Here is a 20620-nt window from a genome sequence, read left to right as displayed (position 1 = left end):
TCATATTTTTAACATTTTATACAAAATTCATTGCATGCGAAGGCGCTCTCTGACTGTCCCGGTGACTTCCTTACATGCAAGTCTATTGGTAGAAACTGATATTCATCAACCAATTGTAGCTGCTGTTTCATTTCTCGCGGCATAATATAAAGGCGCATGCTCAAATTTGACAAGTAATTTGAACTTTCACCCGGACGGCCGCTAGCGAACCGATCGTTTTTTCAGGTATGTTTGTCATTTTTTTCCCAAAGAAAATTGTCTGTTTTAGCCACTTTTGATTTTTTCTAAAAAATAAGAAAGTTTACTTAGTTATGAGAGAGTTCAACCCGTGTCATTTTTCGAAATGTAAAGAGTATTTCATCGCCTTTTTTTGAGGTGCAAAATGCGACTAATTTTACACGAGTCGATTGCATGCAATCGTCTCGTGGAAACTCGTCGAACTCGAAGCAGTTTATCTGCACTGCAGGCTGTTATGGAAATGGTTGGTAAAACCGACACATGGACTTAGTTGCTATTTCAATAAATGACCGAACTGTCATCATGTGTGTTTGTCATGTTTGACACACTCACAGTCAGTAGGCCTAAGTCATGTAAGTCATAATGTAGGCCCTAAGTCAGTCACCATTATTATTTCCCTTTAGTTTTAATTTTAAAAATCCGCTAAAATTAAAGCCGGGGATTAGGCCCTACGAACGAAGATGAAGAACTTAAGAAAATGAAATGTCATGAATGTAGGCCCTAGGCCTAGCGTTACTTAACTAAAAAGAACAATTTGAGTAGAAAACACAAAAAGTAAAGAAAATTATTCAAATTTTTTTTTTGAGCAGCGTGGGAGTGGTTTTGAACCCTGATCCCAACACAGTCATGACAGTCATGACAGTCATGACAATTGACAGTAGTCGAATGTGTTATCTAATCGAGCCACCGAAGCATTCTGGTTGGACGGGTAATGGTGTATAAATGTTATATTCGCAATGGTGATGTTGCAATACCCTAGCTAATGATACATGTAGCATGAGCAGTTGAGAATCGCATGACGGCTGCCGTAATGATACTAGCCACTACGATTTTGTATGCATTTAACTGTCATGATATGTGTTTTTTTAATAACAATGTTTCTGTCCTGCAGCAGTGTAACACATTTTTCAGTGGCTAAAGTAACGGCTGTGCTAACGGAAGTGTGTTTTGGGACCCCTTTCCTGCTGTTAGCCAACCTACCGAGTAGATTTTAAAAGCAATAATCCTGCCATGGAATATGGAGTTAGAGAGAAATTAAATGAGAAAGATTCCCTTATCTGGCCATCACTTCACTTGTCACCCTGTGCACAAACCCTATGAGACTGGTATGAACATTTCTAAGTGTTTTCTTAGTAAATACTTAAAAAGTTTCCCTGCTATTCAAATTTTGACTTTCTTAGGACATTGTCACTTTTCGATGGCTGATACTAGTCGCTAAATGGAAAAATTAGTGATGGTGGCCAGATATGGGAATCTTCCCATTACATGACGAAAATGACGACAAAACACAGCACAAAATGAAGATGGAGAGTGGCCCAGCTCATGTGTGATGCTATTGCTGTGACAAAATTGCATTGATTTCCATGCCATCAACTTGAAAAAATTGGATGATTAACTCAATTTTTTGGTCAAAATACTATTGCATATCTTGAAAGCAATTGGAAATGATGATTGCTGTACATAGGTTGCTGTCATTTTATAAGAGCTAAGAACTGTTTTAGAACTACAGAAATAGAAGGGTCCTAAAGTAAAGTACACTTTTACCAGAATTGCAACATACTGGTTCATGTAGCATTGCAGATCCATAGTAGTTTTGCTTGTTGGGAGTGCTATTGTATGGACATGTCCATACTTGGTACTTATGGTTACTGGTTATCCTCTTTAGAACTCCTCGAGGAAGTCTAACTAAGAGGCTTAGAGAGTGGCAAATTAAAACTAAATCAGGGATTTGAATTGATTGTGGTTTGGGGCATTGATGACATCTTGGGGTAAATTTGTTCCATTTTCTGACAGTTCTTGGTAGGAAGGATTGCATGTAGACATTTGTTCTTGCGGTGATTTCATCAAATTGGCAGTTGTTCCCCCTCCTTTGTCTGTTACGCTTTTGGTTGTAGTGCATATGGTTGAATGTTTACTGTGTTGTTGATGACCTTGTGCAGAAATACTAGTTGGTTTGATTCCCTCCTCTCTTCAAGTGATGTCCAGCCCTAAGGTAGCCAACATGTGCGTTACGCTACTTCTTCTTGAAAAATCCTTGCAGACGAAACGTGCAGCTCGCCTCTGGACTCTTTCAAGCGAAGAGATGTTTTTGGTGACATGAAGGTTCCAAGCAGTGCTCCCATATTTGTCTTAGGTTCTGTTCTCCAAGAAAACGTTTCTATAGTTTCCCAAAAATATACATTGTCTTCCTTTGATTGGGTTTTAAAATCAAGTCATGTTTATAACTGAAGTAGGCGTCATAATTGTTTTAAGGGAAGTAAGGTGTCATTTCTGTACAACAGAATGTTGGCCATTTTACTGCATACAACTGTATGCCTTAATTTGTTCAACTGTACTTTACACAATTAACCCATCCCTAATTGCAAAATTCACAGAGATAGGCATCAGAGCTAGTGTTTCCTAATTAAAGTTGATGCTGTCTATAACTGTCGATGCACTTTCCATTAACATACATGTATAGATGAAGGTCCTACATGTACATGTACATACTGCAGTGCAAAATCTGATGATAACAAGCATGACAAGTGTAGACATTGTACATGTATGTGGCAGTCATACTTCTGTGCTGCTTGTAACTCACACACACACACACCAGTTGCTTTCTAATTTACTGTAATTACATCATTACAAATTATGGTTAAAGGGAATGTACATCATTGGCTTTCGCTGTAATTTTCAGAAATGAACTAGTTGAGGGGTTAGGATAATAGATCAAAATATTGTTACACTGACATGTTTGAAGTGTTGTGTCCAAAAATGCTGGAAAAACCAAGAAAAACAAAAATGTTCAAGTAGTCCGGTTCCCTGACTCCACTAAAGATGAAATGGATCAATTTATTGATGCCAGAAATTGTAAGGTAAAGGAACCAGTCTAGCTGGCCTGCACCCGTTCATGAACATGTAACCAATAGCAAACACAACTTGGACTGAAACAAATGGTAAATTTGGAGCAGTAGTTGAAAAATGGTTAGGTTTTTCCAACGGTGGTCGGCCGACCACTGTTGGAAATGTATACAAAAATACCATTTTCTTGAAAATGACTTCACACCAGGAACCATAATTTTACAGAATGCTTGTGACTGTCATTTACCAAAATACTAGTAAGGTTTTTCGTAAAAACTTGGTAGTTTTATTTTTCGATGTTTGCAAATGTTGTATTTTCCCTTTAAACTGTGAATGACCCTGATTGCATGATATACTCATATGGCATTCAAAAGTATATTGGTTCCTTTGCATGGGCCATAAATTGTTGCTTCGACCAAAAAAAGTGAGTCCATTTAGTGAAATTACTAGCAGAGACTTGGATGACAAAAAAAAAACAAGGCTTTTTCGGATACCTATTTTTTCCTTCAAAAATTCAAATATGACCTAAATGTGCACATTTTTTTCTGTGCTAGTGGCCCACACTTTACACACAGTTGTCCTTTCTCTTTTTTTGCACAGGTGTATTTGATGAAAAGCTGTAGTTGAAATGATATTAACTGTTTCTATAGATTCAATGGTTACAATTTCTATCCCGCGTCCTTTTCATAAAATTTAATTCGCTTCATTCAAAATGCCGAATTACGATCGATTATTTGTTGTGTGCATTTGTCAAGCACTGCCGCACAAAAATCATTGTTCAAAACTGAATGGAACTGCTCACTGCGTAAATTACAGTTTATAATTTGCTTTTAGGAGAAGGTCAGAATGTCCCATGGGGTATGATCCATGGTGCTGCAGCTCGGCATGACCGCTTCAGTCTTCTGCGCAAACACCCGCTCTATAAGATTGTAATTTGATTATTGTGGGGCTTCCCAGTTGAGTCATACCTCGGCCTAGCTGTGAAAAAATGATGAAGTCATGTGTAAGCTTGTACATGGCTCACTGCTACAGTGGTGTGATAATATTCTATGGTCATATGTGACTGTCAGGCGTTCTGGCAAAATAAGAAGGAACTGGGCAGAGGTCGAAATAAGGGTCTGCAGGTATAAGGAAAGAGAATAAAATTCTCCTATAAGGCAAAAAAAAAAAAATATTTGGTCTCTGGTCAGACCGAAGTTCCGGAATTGACGCGGGGACGCGGCTTTTTTTTTTTTTTTCAAGCTTGGATTGTACAGACAAGGTTGGGTACTATTTTGCTTTTTTGGTGTCCTCATGTACATTGGTGTCCTCCATAATTTGCCTTGGTGCTCTCGATCATTTGCCTTGGTACAATTTCCCATTCCTTGGTGCTCTTTGGTAAAACAAATTGAGGAGGTGCGGAAATAGAGGGCGCTGTTGGAGCTACCGCAGAACATTTTGGAAAAAAAAGATCGACGCGCATGATTAAAATCGACGCGCGCGCTGACCAGAGACCGACTTATTTTTTTTTTGCCTAATACTGTTGTGTTGCACTTCAATCAGACATTCCATTGACAAGATATGGCTGTTTAAACTTTGCATTTATCGATATCAAAATAGTAAAATACTGAGAAAAAGGCCTTTAATACTTTTCAAGTTTTGTAGTCATGTAAATGAAAGATGCCAATTGTATTTCCTTAAAAACACTTTTATTCCCCGATTTTTAAACTTTTTCTTTAGTACATAGCAGACATACATGTATCAAAGATGAAAAATATCAATAAATCTGAAAATTGGGAAAAAAAATCATCCCCATTCGGTGTTTTGCTTTTTCTCCACTTTGGCCTGTGCCCAGTTCCATCTCGTTTCTGCCAGAATGCCACACATTATGTGTTTGTGTCGGCTTCAGGGAACAGGGTGATTTTTGTTATAAAATTACCACGTGTATAGACTGCAGTTTGAGACAGTTGAGATGTCACCATCCCGGTGTGCATGCCACATACAGTATGATCTTATGTTTGACCGATGCTCTTGCATTGTGGCAAGATATACTGTAACTAGCATCTTATTGTTTGAACTGGAAGGAATGTTGAACAATGAGTGCGATGGGGAAGCATTCTCCATGTTCTGAGCATGTTGCCATCTCAGTCATGTCATCTACATGTAATTGTGGTCGGATAAGTCTACATTTGTGAACATACATGTATTTCTCCTTTCTCATGTACATGTGTGCATGTTTTTTTTTGTATACTTGTCTGTTATCACATGTTGGTGGTGCAATACAATGTACATGTACATGTACATGTAGGTGCATGCAGACATGGTATTGGTGGAGGTACAACTTACATGTATGTACATGTACATGTATGAACGTACACATGTACATGTACATACATGTACACGTGCCAAATGTACGTTCTGGCATAGAGGAAGTACATGTACATGCATGGTGGTGGACCTTGCAATTCAACAAAGTACAATGATGTTTCATGTAATCAGTACATTTGAGCTCCATGCCTGCCTGCTACCACGGCCCCTGGCTGGCAGCCATATTGACATGTAATGATACAATAAGCATGTAGTGTTCTACATGTATCATTTGGTACTTGTACAGTAGTACAAGCCTGTATGGAATTACATGTGATAAATAAAGCTGTACATACAACAAGTACAAAATACAGTTGTGCAGTACATGTAGTTCAGCATCTCAAAATTCAAAGTGTATTGCATTAGGCCAAAAAAAAAAGTCTCCGGTTTCTGGAATGGAGCTTGCCCAAAAAGTGGTGCGGCGATTTTTTTGCTTCAAATGTCGGCTGATGACTGCAAATGGTGCCCGACTAAACTTAGGCAAATATACAATGTATGGCAGTCCAGAGAGGCCACATAAGGCTTATTCTCGACCATAACCCAATCTAAAAACACGTTAAAATTGTGCAGCAGCAGGATTCCAGTCAAACCAGTGAGTTTGGCGGTTTTGAGACATCATCTTTCATCAAAAAACTTTTTCATTTTGCCGACGTGCATGGCTACGGCGACGCGCGCGCATACCAGAAACCGGAGACTTTTTTTTTTGGCCTTACATGCACATGTGACATGTGTACATGTACATGAACTATTTTTTCTTGGCAACCTTACTCATCTTAAATAATTACAAGATACATGTACTTTTCACTCAAGCAAGAAATTAAAAGAAGCAGTCACTGAAAACACAAATACATCACAACAAAGTTCACTTCAGTGGTAAAATCACGAGCCCTTCCCCCAGACAGTACATGTGTACCCTGTACTACTCCCATGATGCTGTATCATATGTGTCAGCCTGTTTACTATTTGAGATAATTTATTGCATTATTCCCCTCTCATTCCATTCCTCATTATTTTGTTGGCCTGTCCCAATATGAGAGGGTGCTGCAGACATTTCAAGTTGATGATGCCCTTGCCCTGAAGGTTATGTGCATGTATATCTACAGATTATCCTGATGAAATGTGCAATTCAATGATTAATTCCATCCCTATAGTATTGAGATATTTCTGAAGGGCAAATCTGTCATCAGATTGTTTTCATTGCTGAGCTGAATGATCTGATACCATAGCATTGTCCCATGTTGTTTTGTCAATTTTTTTTGTAAGAGATGTGAAGGACACTAGGATTTTAGTTCTAGTAATCTACCCATGTACATGTACATGATGTACATGTACATGTACACGTGCATGTACATGTACACGTGCATGTAACTCGCATACTTATGTACATGTGTGTATGTATCAATTTCATGTATTTACATACATACGTACTGGTAGATACTGCTTGTATTCTTCTATTTTATAAGCAGAGAATTTGTACTGCACAAAGTGCATTGCGATGCACATTCATTTATGGCATGTATTGACACTGACAGCACTAGCAGTCATGTAATGTATTGTACCGGTATATACACATACATTTGTATCTACATGTACATGTACATGTACATGTGTGTCATGGTATCATGTACATTTGTGCCTTTGTCATGTTTGCGGGCCACAAATCACAATGTAATGGAACTTCCTTTCATACTTCTGGTGCAAAAATGTAAATGGAACAGTAATTTACATATGTACTTGAGTTAAATTCAATCAACACAGTCATTCCCTAGTGGTGCACTTGTGCATAGCTTCTCAGTACAGACTAAGTACAGACTGCATGTCAGAAATCGACTTCCATATAGACTTCATTAATAACATCAAGCAATGCGGTGACTCAGCCCTCACACACAGACACACATGCACACAAACACCCACGTTGGAATAATCTAAGACTGCATCCCCCGGCCCATGTGCATGACGTGTGACTCTTCATAATTTATCTCCATCGATTCCCTGATTACACCACACGCGCTAACTTGATTGCGCATACCGCCGTATTTGGACTTTTCACTCCAGAAACGGGCCGCTTGGGCCCAATTTTCTGCACGGTTTGTATGGGATCGTCTGTTATTGATTCGGACGACAAGACTTTGGAGGTGAACGGGCCTATACATGTACATGTGTACATGTACATTGTATATTGTATGTTGTACAATGAATGAAATGTGCACATGTCCATATGTACAGCTGTCAGAATACTCAATAAGAAAAAAAACAAGTTTCTTGATTCTGTTTCGAGGCACATGTACATGTTCATGTCGTTGATTTGTGTTTGAAGCTTTAATCAGGGGTGTGAAATCTCAGCTTTAAAGCTTATTTCAGCTTCTTCTTTTTTTTCTTTTTTTTTTGGATTTCAGCTTTTTCCCTCACTTGCTGTGTACAAAAGTATAGGAGATTTCCAAAATTCAGCTTCTTTACACCTTTTTTCCAGCTATTTTCAGCTATTTTTATAAGTGGTCACTCACACCCCTGTTTAATAGACACAGCATGTACGTGTACATGTGTACAATGTACATGTATGTAAGTCCTACTGCCTACTGCAATGACCAGATTAAAGTACAGACTTTTTCAAATTGTAAATAAGATACTGACACCATACATGCGTGTTTACTTTTCTTTCATACCTCAAGTGTAACCATAACCCACCTCAATCCTCAAAATCCTCCTTAATTCATCCTCGTTTAGGAAACAGGATGAATGGTGCTTAAATACTCATCATTTACATGTAGGATAAAGGATGAATGGTGTTTGAAAAACCACAACGATTTTGGAGGATTGAGGATGAATGGTGTTGAAGCGCAAAAGGATTTTGGAGGATTGAGGATGAATGGTGTTGAAGCACATGAGGATTTTGGAGGATTGAGGATGAATGGTGTTGAAGCACAAAAGGATTTTGGAGGATTGAGGATGAATGGTGTTGAAGCACATGAGGATTTTGGAGGATTGAGGACGAATGGTGTTTGAAGAGGAGGAGGATTTTGGAGGATTGAGGATGAATGCATTTTGAGAGGCAGGACTGTCTGACAATTTTGAAGGATTGAGTCAGTGGGTATCCTTTGTTTGAACATAAGTGCAAAATCTTGGAGGATTGAGGATGGTTCCTAGCAAAAAGGCCCTAGGGGTTTGTGTTGAATAAAGGCAAAAATGTCTGTCAACGTACATGTACCTGTACATGGATGTAGACAGTATTCAATAATGTATGCATGTAGGACATCCAAATTTGCATACAGTTCTAAAATTTGGGGATTCTTAGATCAAGGGGGAAAAAATGGCCCAGACACTTAAACTTTGTTGTGATTGATCTGCGCGACTGACGTACACGCACGTAGATTACTTGTATGTACGGTATGCAGATCTCTGTCAAGTACTTCTTCCACTACCAGGACAGAATAAATTTACAAGTTTTGGCTGCATTGTTTCGTCTTGTTTTTATGTACATTATTATAGGCCTACTGTTTGATTTTTTTTGGGTTTTGTTTTTTTATAGGTAGAATTGTCTCATCAACACATTTATCAAGATGGCCGATTACAGCGTAGTGAACGTTATGAGTACGAACCAGACCACAGACAACCTCAGCCGCGCCGACATGCTGCTGTGGGTCAACCAGTCCCTCAATTTGAAATACACAAAAATTGAAGAAATGTGCTCAGGTAAAGAATTCAATGAAATCGTGTTTCTTGGGTTTTTTTGTTTGGAACGGGGTCAATGAATGGGTATTTCGAAAGAAAAGGATTCACAACATTGAAAATGTTTGGGAACTGACGACTGTTATAAAAATAAAATTGTTGACCTCAAAATCCGTTCAATCCATCATGCAGATTAACAATCGGGTAAATTCAAACAGTGGAGTCTGTGACTAGACTAGTCAGTGTTTGGTACCAAGACTTGCACGCTCCATTAGATGAAGTAGGCCACTATGCTTTCTGTTTAGATTCTGTTGGATCCAGCATTGTGTTAGAGGGAAAAAGTCTGGAGGACTGATAGTCCTACTGCGCTTGATATACATACATCTCATATTACAGGTATTATGACATTTTCAGGACCCATTTAAAACCCATCTTGTTTGACACCTGTTTTGACAGGCGCAGCCTACGCCCAGTTCCTGGACTTGCTCTTCCCCACAGCACTAATCAGCTTGAAAAAGGTCAAGTTCAACTCCAAACTGGAGCACGAATACATCCAAAACTGGAAGTACGTCCAGGGCTGCTTCAAGAAAATCGGCATCGACAAGGTAAGTAAGTGTTCATGTTTGAACCCAACTCTGTAGCCGTACCGGCTCTTGGGAACAATACGCGCTACGCGCACTGCTCAACGGGCGCACCAGCATGCATTTGCACTCTAAATACCGTGCCGTGGAACAAGGATTGTCCTAACTGTTGAATAGTAAATCCCATTTCACCATGGGCGAATGGGACTTGTTGAGCCCTGGCGTGAATGGGAGCAATAATGAATGTCACGTGATGTGAGTTCCACCAATCAAATGACAGGAATCTGTATGTCAGTTATATAAATCGGTGTGTATGCACTCCATGGACGATCTTCAGATGGTGTGTTTTGGCTTTTATTTACACATGATTTTGAATACCCAAATAGCCACACAAAAGCCATATTGCAGCTTTCTATAGATTTGTGCAAAACAAACATGAATGGGCCTAACAGCATACATGTAACATGTAGTTAGCTCTCTAGAAACTCGACATAGATCTTTGCCTGTGATTGACTTAATGGACTTTTTTACATGGACAGCAGATGACAGTTTGTGACCACTATCGAGAGCCCCAGTGGGCAGGACACACTGCATGCGCGTATTGGTTCGTTTGCACACGGCGCAAAGTACGCGCGACATATTTTATTCTTATCGTGAGCATTATTCAATGTGTTCGAATGTCACTCCCCGTGGTCTCCCCAAACTCTCCCTTTGTAACCGTTGAGGGGGTATTTGTGCACAGACTTTCAACGACCTGATTGGGGGGGGGGGGTCAAGATGTGACCCGGGCTTGAATCCTGCACAGGCCGCCATGTGGATTGGGTTTTCAGTCCCTACTGATTTTCATGGGTTTTGACTGGAAAATTCCTCTGGAGTTTTCCTCCCACCTCTAAAACTGCACATTTTCTTCTTCATCATCTTCTGCATGCTACAGCACATGTGCACTTCATAAGAATCCTAAGTTTCACAACCGGAAAGATGTATATAAGAGAATAAAGAAAAATTGAGACGTTTTGGTTGTTGTTTAACCTCCCCAGGTTATACCCATAGACAGACTCATCAAGGGCAGATTTCAGGACAACTTTGAGTTCATCCAGTGGTTCAAGAAGTTCTTTGAGGCCAACTACCAGGGCGGGGAGTACGACCCCATCTCGGCCCGGCAGGGCGTCAAAGTCAGCACGGGGTCGGGGCCCGTCAAGAAAACTGCTCCCACGCAACGAGCAGCACGTGAGTGATCTAGACAGATTCATAGTTGAAAACCCTAGATCCATCACAAAATCTTGTCTGAGAATCAGACGTTCACGTGTGCAGAGCCACACTACAAATGCCTGATATGTCCTTGCATGTAAATTTTATGCAACCCTGTGGGCTTAACCAATCGGAGCCGCCCTTAGAAAATGTGCGGTCATTCTAAGCGGCCAAAGCTGTTGATTGGTCAGTAGCTGTTAGCTGACCTTATCACATTAAGCCAAATGACTTTCTCACATGTCCTTGGGTTACCGGAGACAAAAGAAGGCGCCGACTGAATGGTCAGAATCCGGAGTTCGAGACACGGTGTTGTGTTGCCGTTGCCGAATCAGCTCACAAAGAGCACACAAAATCTGCCAAACAATCAAAACTCGGGGACTGTATCGTACTATTGCTCAACCCGTTTTTGACCATCTTACGACCTGAGTTGTTTTGGTGGGTGTGGGGGTTTGCGGAGAATTTGGTACCCCACGTCAAATATTTTGCCTGATATCTTTTCGAATGAATGCATGTACTTGATGTGTTATTTAATCCTGTGTTGAATTCAATGTTGTGTATATATACAAAGATTTAGACCATGTTGCAGCGGAATCTCCCAAAAAGCTAAAGCCAGTGGTCGCAGTAGGTAAAACAAACTAAGAGTATTTTACGTTGACAAATTTTGTAATAACACCTTTGTCGCCCTTCTGCACTTTTTGGGTTTTTTTCTCCCGGTGCAGAGTCCACTCATACTTGTATATATTTTCATAATTATCTTAATGCTAACCCTGCGATTCGCAGCCGTGGACTATCGTAAGTAGAGATTTTCTGATGTTTATAAAATGAAATCAATGCTGTTATTAATTGATGTTGTGATGTCGCTGACATGTTTTATGTCATTGACATATTTTATGGCACCGATGCACTGCTAAAGTCATCTTTAGTTTGATTTATTAGCAACGACCCAACTTCCAAGTTGAGCTCTGAAAAAAGTGGAAATTCACAATTTTTTGTTCAAACCAGAAACCAGTTGCACCAATTTGATTGTCCAAATACATGGAAATGCAAGGAAAATTTTTGAAAGGTTAACTTTCAAAAAATCATTATTTTGGAAAGAGTAGCTCGATTGATGGTACTTAAAAAGTGAAGTAGTTGAATCTCGAAAAGATGACAAAAATGTCTGATATAAATTAATTTGTATCAGTTAAAGTGGTTTTGTAGCCCAAATGTGCAACTTTAAAATCTGTCAAACATCAGCCAGTCGGTTTTCTCGAAAGAAAAAATGTATTGATACATAAATAACATTCATAAAAAGTGTTAACCTCAGTGTCAGTGTTCAAATATTTGATGAAATCGAAGTTCGAATAATAGAATCTTAAATTATCTGAAACGGCACAGCACTATTTTTAGCACCTGTTCGGTACGGTATCATATTGTTATTGTCATGTTGTCCATAAAAGAACCCAATTTTTGTTTAAACATAACTCCCATCCTAGCACACACGTAGGCTTATATCCCTAACCTGTTCACTGTTGACCCTAACTCCCTGGACTTTTTTGCTTTATCAATTATCAATTATCAATTTTTGTTTGAACATAATTCCCATCCTAGCGCACACATGTAGGTTTATATCCCTAACCTTTACACTGTTAACCCTATCTCCCTGGACATTTTTGCTAGGATGCAACCTCATCCTGCAAAATCCTCCAACTGCCTCCATGTAAAAATTGAATACAGCCTCAATCCTGCAAAATCCTCCGTTATTCCTTGAATGTGGTTTTTGGAGGGGTGACCACTGCATCAATCCTGCAAAATCCTCCAGCAATCACTGTCAATATGTTGAGGCTGAGCCAGTGACATCCTAGAGCAGTGCTGAGGATTTCAAGTATAATCTAGGTCTAAATTTATGCCCAGCTGAGCATAAACAACACAAGGTCCGGCCTAAGACCTTGACGCGATGCATCCTACAAAACTAGCTACACATTTTTGCCATATACCCTAGCCTCAATCCTGCAAAATCCTCCATTTTGCAAAGAGCATTTTTGAGGATTTGGAAAGGTTAAGGTTAATTCACCATGTGTTGTGAGTGTTGTGACTGTTCAACCTAGTTTGCATTTAACTGTAGATGTATAAATTCAACTCACATGTCACCATTCTTCAGTTTTGTGCACATTGTCGTGTCCCCCCCCCCCCCCCCCCCCCCCCCGAATTGTGAAAGTTGATGTTATCGTTTCTCCCACATGTTATTGTTGTGTTATGTGTGTGCACATTTATTACGTGACCTTGTAAAGTCTGCACAGTCGTCATTGTTGTTTGTATTGTCTGCATGTGGGTAAAGCATCCGTGAATAATTTGTACAAAAAATCTAGGCTATGCCTACTTTTATGTCGCACAAGAAAAAGTTTGATGCCATTTCCTCCGTGGCCACATGTCTGTATAATTTTTTTGGGCAAGCACTGAATCAACAAAAGTGAATGAAAAAGAAAATGGAACAATTTTACACTGGTATCCAAAGGTCGGTCATGTTCTTCTGTTTTAGAATATTTAGTCTTAGCACATAGCATTTCCGAATGTAAATATCCCTAACCCTGCTGAATCCAACAGGATCCAACTATATCATATACCCGATGGAGCCTATTGGATTGAGCAGTAAACCCCTTGGTGTACATTCCTCATGCAAAATGATGGATTCAGCAGGCAACTGAACCGCATTATAACGCATTGTTGGACTCCATTGGATTCAGCAGACAACTGAAAATGAGGCACAGTGGATTGAGCAGGAAAGTCCGGTTGGACTCTGTTGGATTTAGCAGGGTAGTCCAGAGGAAGTAGGGTTGGGGGTCAGGGTTGAAATGGTTTTAAAAAAAATGAAGAAGCAGAACAAAGTTTTTGAATAGTTCATAAGAAATGTATTATATCTGACAACCTTCCGATAATCCCCATTGTTAAACGTTACCTAATTGGTTCTTGTACCGCCCCAAACCGCCCTGCCTGTTACTCACTGTACCGCCCCAGCACTGTATGGTTTCATGGATTCATCAGGGAATAAATACAATGTAGTACAATGTAATACAATGTAGTACAATGTAATACAATTTAGTACAATGTAACACAATGTAGTACAATGTAATACAGTGTAACACAATGTAATGCAATGTAATACAACGTATTACAATCATGTCATTCTATTTTTTGCCTTTGATCAGAACCCAGGGCAGCCAGGCCACCAGCCCAGAGGGTGGGCGCCGCGGGAGCGACGAGAAACAACAACCAAGCTGCCAGGGAGAATGTGGAAGTTGCCGAGTTGAAACTCAAGGTCAGCGCTAATGAAAAACACTTCCTGGACTCAAATACGTCGTCGGTGAAGGGCAAAACCTTAATTTGATGGACTCGAATTGTTCTTGCAGAGAAATGATGCATTGGTTATTACAACCAGAAAACCATATCAAGAAAGTAGTTATTACAACCAGCAGGCCATGTCAAGAAAGAAAAAGTCAGGAAATGTGAAGATTTGTTCAAAACTGGAAATTCAACCAAAGAATGCATCTGCCATATTTGATTAAATTGATTTTCCATTTTCTTGCCTTTTTAAAATCTAGATACACCTTCATGTTTTCTACAACTGTATAACACATTTAGTGTTGAAGACATTTCTTTTGATCGATGTACTTTTCAAATTAACCACAAAGGGACACTGACTTGGTGTATTATAAAAAATAATTTTATGTTGAACAACGAAATTGACTGGGATGGGGTTTGAACCTGTGACCTCCGTATTGCAGTTCCGGTGCTCTACCAACTGAGCTATCCAGCCCTATGTTGGGGGTTCCCCATTTTGTCAATGCCTTTGTTCAAGGGGTGCTAGTCAGAAGCCATAAACCCGTATATGCCATGTAGCCAGGGATCACACCCAAAGTCACGATACTAGCAAAATTAAACCCAAACTCCCTAGCATAATTTACTAGGAACCATACCCATCCAGGCAAATTCCAACACCCACATGGGAAATCTTACACACACACACTCTTGGACTTAGTTTCTGAAGGTATGCCAAACCCAATGTAAAAGACCATCAGTTTAGGGGTGCTGTACCCATTCTAACAGATTTCAACAACACCTGCTGTTGGACTTTGATGGGTTGGGTTCGATAAGGGTTAACAATGCTGCAAACCTGGGAAATGGCAAACGGGGATCACTTAGAGAGGATGGCTTTTTATCAAACATTTTTGAAATAAACCACAAAGGGAAACTTAGGTGCATGATGTTTTTCATTAGTGCTTTTCATTTGTGGATTTTATTTCCCTCTGCGTCTCCCTGTTGTCCTCCAGGTGAACGAGACGGAAATTGCGATAGCCAGCTTAGAAAAGGAGAGGGACTTCTACTTTGAGAAGTTGAGGAACATTGAAGTCATCTGCCAAGAGCCCGAAAATAAAGACAACGATGGAATCTCGAGAATACTGGAAATCCTCTACGCTACCGAGGTAGGAAAATCAACTTCTTTTAAACCCTTTTTTTAAGTATGAATCTGCTTTACATCACCGAGAACTTTTTGCCGGGATGGTTCCTGAATCTTCCAAAATCCAGCGCTGAAAGAAACTAGTAGCACAAGTGGGAACGATTATTCCCATCAAATTTCCTTGTCAACAATTAAGCCAGTCCGGTATTTCAACTGCGCATGCGCCAATGATATGGGTCATTCGGGATAATCAAACGCTCATCAAAGGTGCGTGAACGTTCAGGGGGATGGGCGCTCGATGCTCGCGTGTCAATTACGAGCAGAACATCATGTCAGCGATTTTATCCCGACTGACCCTTGGCCTGGACTACTTTATCGAGATACCCAGCTGGCTTCTTCAAGTAGGTTTACACAGGGGTGTGAAATCTCAGCTTTAAAGCTGATTTCAGCTTTTTTTGTTTTGGATTTCAGCTTTTTTCCCTCACTTGCTGTGTACAAAAGTATAGGAGATTTCCAAAGTTCAACTTTTTTGCACCTTTTTCAGCTGTTTTCAGCTATTTTGATCAGAGGTCACTCACACCACTGTTTACAGAACAACACATTTTGTTGACGAGAAGCAGAGTTGTAAATGAGTCAGTCACAACTCATCACAAGTCAATCACAAGTCATCCAGTCTGGGCGCCGTCGATACCAGAATTGATCCAATTATCGACATATCGACCAACTAATAATCGATTTACAAAAAATTCAACGGAATTGCCAGGCACACAGCTACAGGCGTGTATTGGGCTGATGCACTTTGATAAAAAAGCCTGATTACTTACCGATACCATTTTCCCGTATCAAGTTTTCAATCAGCTATCGATATCACATTGATATCCAGTAATTGAGTAATATCGATGTATTGAAGAGGTCTAACTTTGTCTTAAAGTCATGTCACGGGCTTTTCAAGTGATCTATGGCAAAAACACTCTTTTGTTATTGTTCACCCCCTGTGGGCACGTGTGGTCTAGCGGTGGAGCACAGGATTCACGATTGTGGGGTTGTGGGTTCAAGCACCATCGTGGACATGCGTGTTGTGCCCTTGAGTAAGGCGCTTTACCTCAATTACTCCTCTCAACCCAGGTGTTAAATGGGTACCGGCATTATTCAATGCTGGGAAGGTAACAGACTCGCTGTGGAGGAGGTGTGGCGATCCCCCCACAGCAGCATATGAGTCTGGCCCAATCGCTAATAAAAGAGAGATGGGCACTCCGTTCCTGTGAATACAGGTTCGCCCCCTTTACCTTTACCCCCTGTTACTTTTCACTTGACTTGTGACTGATTTGTGGTTGACTTGTGATTGACTTACAGTGATCGACTTTGAATGAATCGATCACAACTCTTCCTACAAAAGTACCTTTTGCTGATTTGTAAGTCTATTCAACATTTTCATAGAATATCTCCCCTCAATTTAACCGCCCATCTCCACGATCAGCCAACCGTCCCCTGTATATCTCTCTCATCGTTTCTTTCCCCCCTCTTCTTTATTTTCCTCTCTCGGCACCGTCTGTTTCTTTTTAACTCCCCCCGGGTTTGTCTCACGTAGGACGGCTTTGCCCCTCCCGAGGACTTTGAGGAAGACACCGTTAGCGATCCGGGCAGCTATGACGATCACATCGAGCAATACTAGGGGGTTAGCTTACTCGTTCCGCCTGTCCAGCTTGCTTGCTTTTTGTCATTTGATTTCATTTCTTCTATTTATTTATTTTTTTTCGATTGGGCTCATAATTCATGCCCTCTGTTCAAACCTAGATGTACCCACCCTTGCCCCCATCCCTATGTAAAACCTTAACATGCGTAAGCATTAAAACAAAGGAAAAAGATACCTCAGGCTTTCCCGAATAAGAATGGAGGTTTTTCCTTATAAAGATAAATTCAAATGTCCTTGAGTTCGGTCCATAAAAATAGCATTGCTACTATCTGCATTTTGGACATAAATGTAAAATCCCTGTGCAAGGATGCATCCGTGACCAAAGAAACCTACAATGTGCACATCTAAAACTTGCTTGTGAAGGACAAAATAAAAGAAGAGAGAAATTTCAGTCAAAAAAACTTCAAATCCAAATGCTGCGTGCGTGTTTTCAAAGAAAATATTTTTAATCTAAAAACCACAAAGTTTTTTTGTAACTTTTTTATGTGGGGCGGTGTCTCAACTTGTTCCGTATTACCCGTCAAAAAGCATCCTCTTTCGTTTCCAAATCCTTTTATCTTCAAGATTTGTTTCTCCTTCAAATGTCTGGATTGATAAGTACTGATTCATTGCTGTCTCCAAAGTCAAATATCATTAGTGTTTTTTTTTGGTTTGCTAATTTTCTTTTCCTTTCTAGAAATACATGTACCACCTTGTCATCACTTCAATAGCCCAGCCCCTTTTGATAAATCCATAATCCCCAAATCCTCAGAATTTAGTCCGATATTGTGAACATTATATAGAAGCTATTTTTGTCTTGCTTAAATCGTGTCAATTGTGTGGTTTTGTGATCATGTACAAGATTTACTTGTAGAAGAGTTTTACTTTTCATACGTGCCAATCGCCGTCATTATAATTTGCAAAAAATTAGAAAAAGTTGTAAAAGTGTGCCATTTGTGAAAAGGTTTTTCTATGTTTACATGTCTTGAGTGTCTCATTGTTAACTGATTGGACCAGTCACCCTCCCTCCAAAAAAATCCCCCACTTTTTGACTGAATTCCTTAGTTTACGAACTCAACACCATGCATCCTCCAATATCAACGGACACTTTTTTTGCCATTCAGCCTCAATCCTCCGAAATCCTCCGAAACCGTCTGGAGGATTGAGGAGGGTTAGGGTTACCAGGTTCATACTTGGCCCGAATGCGAGCACGAATCTGTGAGTGCGACATCATGATAATGCACCTTGCAAGTTTGTAAACAGTTGAACACATTTCAACTCAGGCGAATATTGCAGTGAACGTTTCATGACGTCCATTTTGCTTCGCATTTGCATTCACTTGGAGTAGGAACCGGCCTTTACCAAAGCCCCAGTCACACATCCACGGTTGGAGCTACGAATATCCACGGTTTACCAAGAATCAATCGATCACGATGAACCATCGAGGTTCGTGGAGAAATCGACTTTCTAAAAATGCACTACGGTTTCAGGACGGGTAGCCACGACTGTCATACGGTTTCTCTACGAATACACCACGGTTTGTCAAGAATACAGACGGATTTGTGAAGAATATTGACGGTATTGCTAAGAATAATGACGTTAACGCCACGGTTGTCCGCGATTAAGTCACGGATGACCAAGGTTCTCCTTTGAAAAAAGCATGGATATTTGTAGTACAGCCTTAGCACAACCCTAGCACATCCGGGCACATCCGTAGGACATTAGTAGCCGCTTCGTTGAAATTTCTACCACGAATGAGCTACGAATCTCCAAGAATACGCACGAATAACACTACGAATACATACGGTTGTCCTACGGATGTCCCACGTTTGCACTACGGATTAATTTTCATGACGGTTCACCACGGAAGTTCTGAACAGTTTCAAATGTCCGTAGCCCCTCCACGATTACCGAAGGAAGATGACGGATAACCACGGATGTACTAAGGATGAATACGGTACTCCCACGGTTTGTCGCGAATTTCAAACCGTGGAGATCCGTAGCTCCAAACCGTGAATGTGTGACTGGGCATAAGGCATGTAAGGTGGTGTCACGCTCGCTCTTAAGTCGTACATATTGCACACGATCCTCGTCCTAGTAGGCTTTTTAGATGTGCATGAATGCTTCGAGGCATCTAAGCAAATGTACTTTGTGAGTGACACGGACTAGACCAATATGGCGGCCAGATTGTTTGAAACAATGCAATTTGTTATTCATCTTCATCTACATGTATATGAAGCTTCTTATATTACAAAGCTCCTTTTGGTTGCATGTTTAATTGAATTATTGATTATTTTTAGTTTTTGTTTTACATCCCTCTTCGTACATCTTTAGTTGCGCTTGTTAGTGATTACGTCAATGCTAGCTGTCATTCTGTGGAGTCGGAGTGGGATGGGGAATATCCCACCCAAGCTTTGTGTCATAAAAACGAAACTTTTTTTTTTGAAAATTACATACATGTAGGGTTGGTAATGATACTAGTTTCTCACCAAAAGGTCTGTATCCTTCCGAGGTCACGATAACGATAAGCATCACGATACGTGTACCTTTTGTGCACTGCAGTAATAAGAGATAGGGCGGGTGTTTGAAATGTACGCATTTGTTGCATTCTTCCAAAAATTGTCCAAATGCCGTAAGTGTACACGTTTCCCTATTTTGATGTTTGCAACTATTTGAAACTGCTATAGTCGTTAGAGTTGTTCTCGAATGTCCACTTCAGAGGAACATTTGTAAGTGTTGACAATGGACCGATCCAGTAAGCTCCGCCCAGTGCGCACGTGGGCAAATGAACACGTGCTCCTCTCCAATGCCACGCTGTATTTTCCTTCCGCGCACATCATACGCGCGTGCACGCATGTCAGACTTTAGTGCACGCACGTCGGACATAAATCACGGCTGTGATTGGTCAGAACACAATGGGGCGGTGCTTACTGGATCGGTCCATTGTGGCCCTCGCGTGCAAAACCAGTCTCTTGGACCAATTTTAAAAAAACTGGGATTTTGGGCACATTTCTGAGACAACAAAACTTAGCGTACAAAACCTCCATAGGGTTGTCTAAGGGGCGTGGCTAACTCGCAAACGGCGAGAGGTCAATTATAGGCTGTTATCGGTTTTGTGCCGGAGTGTTGCAATTGCAAGACGCGTTGTCCACACACAACATTGGTGTCTAAAATACCCTGGCTTTTGTCTAAGGCCAACTGGCCAAGCGACAAAGGCGGAAGTCTCCTCAACTCAATCTGTTGTTTTTTGTGTGTCTTCTCCAGGATGGTTTTGAGGCGCCGGAGGGCGAAGGAGGAGAGGAGGAGGAACAGGCGTTTCCGGGAGAGGAAGGCCTCATTGATGATGGTGATGAAGGCCAATATTATTAACTAGTCTAACTTCAGGGGTAAAAAAAAGAACATTAATCTCAACTGTCTCATAGTGTGGTGTCCAGACCCAACTATCAAACTGGGCCTGATTTCATGGCTCTGCTAACAACAGAATTCCGTGCTTACGATCACCATTTTGTGCTAACCGCGCTAGCAGAAAAAAATTCTGTGCTAACCCGGGGCCAATTTCACGGCGCTGCTAAGCACACAATTTTCTGCTAA

The 20620-nt window shown here is 40.5% G+C and overlaps 1 protein-coding gene across 4 annotated transcripts; it reads left to right on the top strand.

The window, feature by feature from the left end:
• Positions 1 to 130: 130 nt before the first annotated feature.
• Positions 131 to 20425, top strand: LOC119729024 (microtubule-associated protein RP/EB family member 1-like). 4 transcript variants are annotated; one of them, XM_038201508.1, is made up of 9 exons: positions 131 to 225; positions 8954 to 9117; positions 9550 to 9698; positions 10712 to 10901; positions 11491 to 11547; positions 14108 to 14217; positions 15230 to 15382; positions 16946 to 17032; positions 20294 to 20375. In XM_038201508.1, exons 2-8 carry the CDS (start codon positions 8985 to 8987, stop codon positions 17027 to 17029), a joined length of 876 nt encoding a protein of 291 aa, XP_038057436.1. In that variant the 5' UTR covers positions 131 to 225; positions 8954 to 8984; the 3' UTR covers positions 17030 to 17032; positions 20294 to 20375. The 4 variants fall into 4 exon arrangements, with proteins under 4 accessions (XP_038057436.1, XP_038057437.1, XP_038057435.1 ...); XM_038201509.1 differs by lacking the exons at positions 11491 to 11547; positions 16946 to 17032 and adding an exon at positions 11703 to 11714 and having other exon boundaries at positions 20294 to 20425; XM_038201507.1 differs by lacking the exon at positions 16946 to 17032 and having other exon boundaries at positions 20294 to 20425.
• The last annotated feature ends 195 nt before the right edge of the window (positions 20426 to 20620 follow it).

This window comes from Patiria miniata, unplaced genomic scaffold (genome assembly GCF_015706575.1).
Source record: "Patiria miniata isolate m_02_andy unplaced genomic scaffold, ASM1570657v1 HiC_scaffold_20, whole genome shotgun sequence".
Taxonomy (NCBI): domain Eukaryota; kingdom Metazoa; phylum Echinodermata; class Asteroidea; order Valvatida; family Asterinidae; genus Patiria; species Patiria miniata.
The sequence above is the reverse complement of the archived record's forward strand: the minus strand, read 5'-3'. Positions and strand labels throughout refer to the sequence as shown.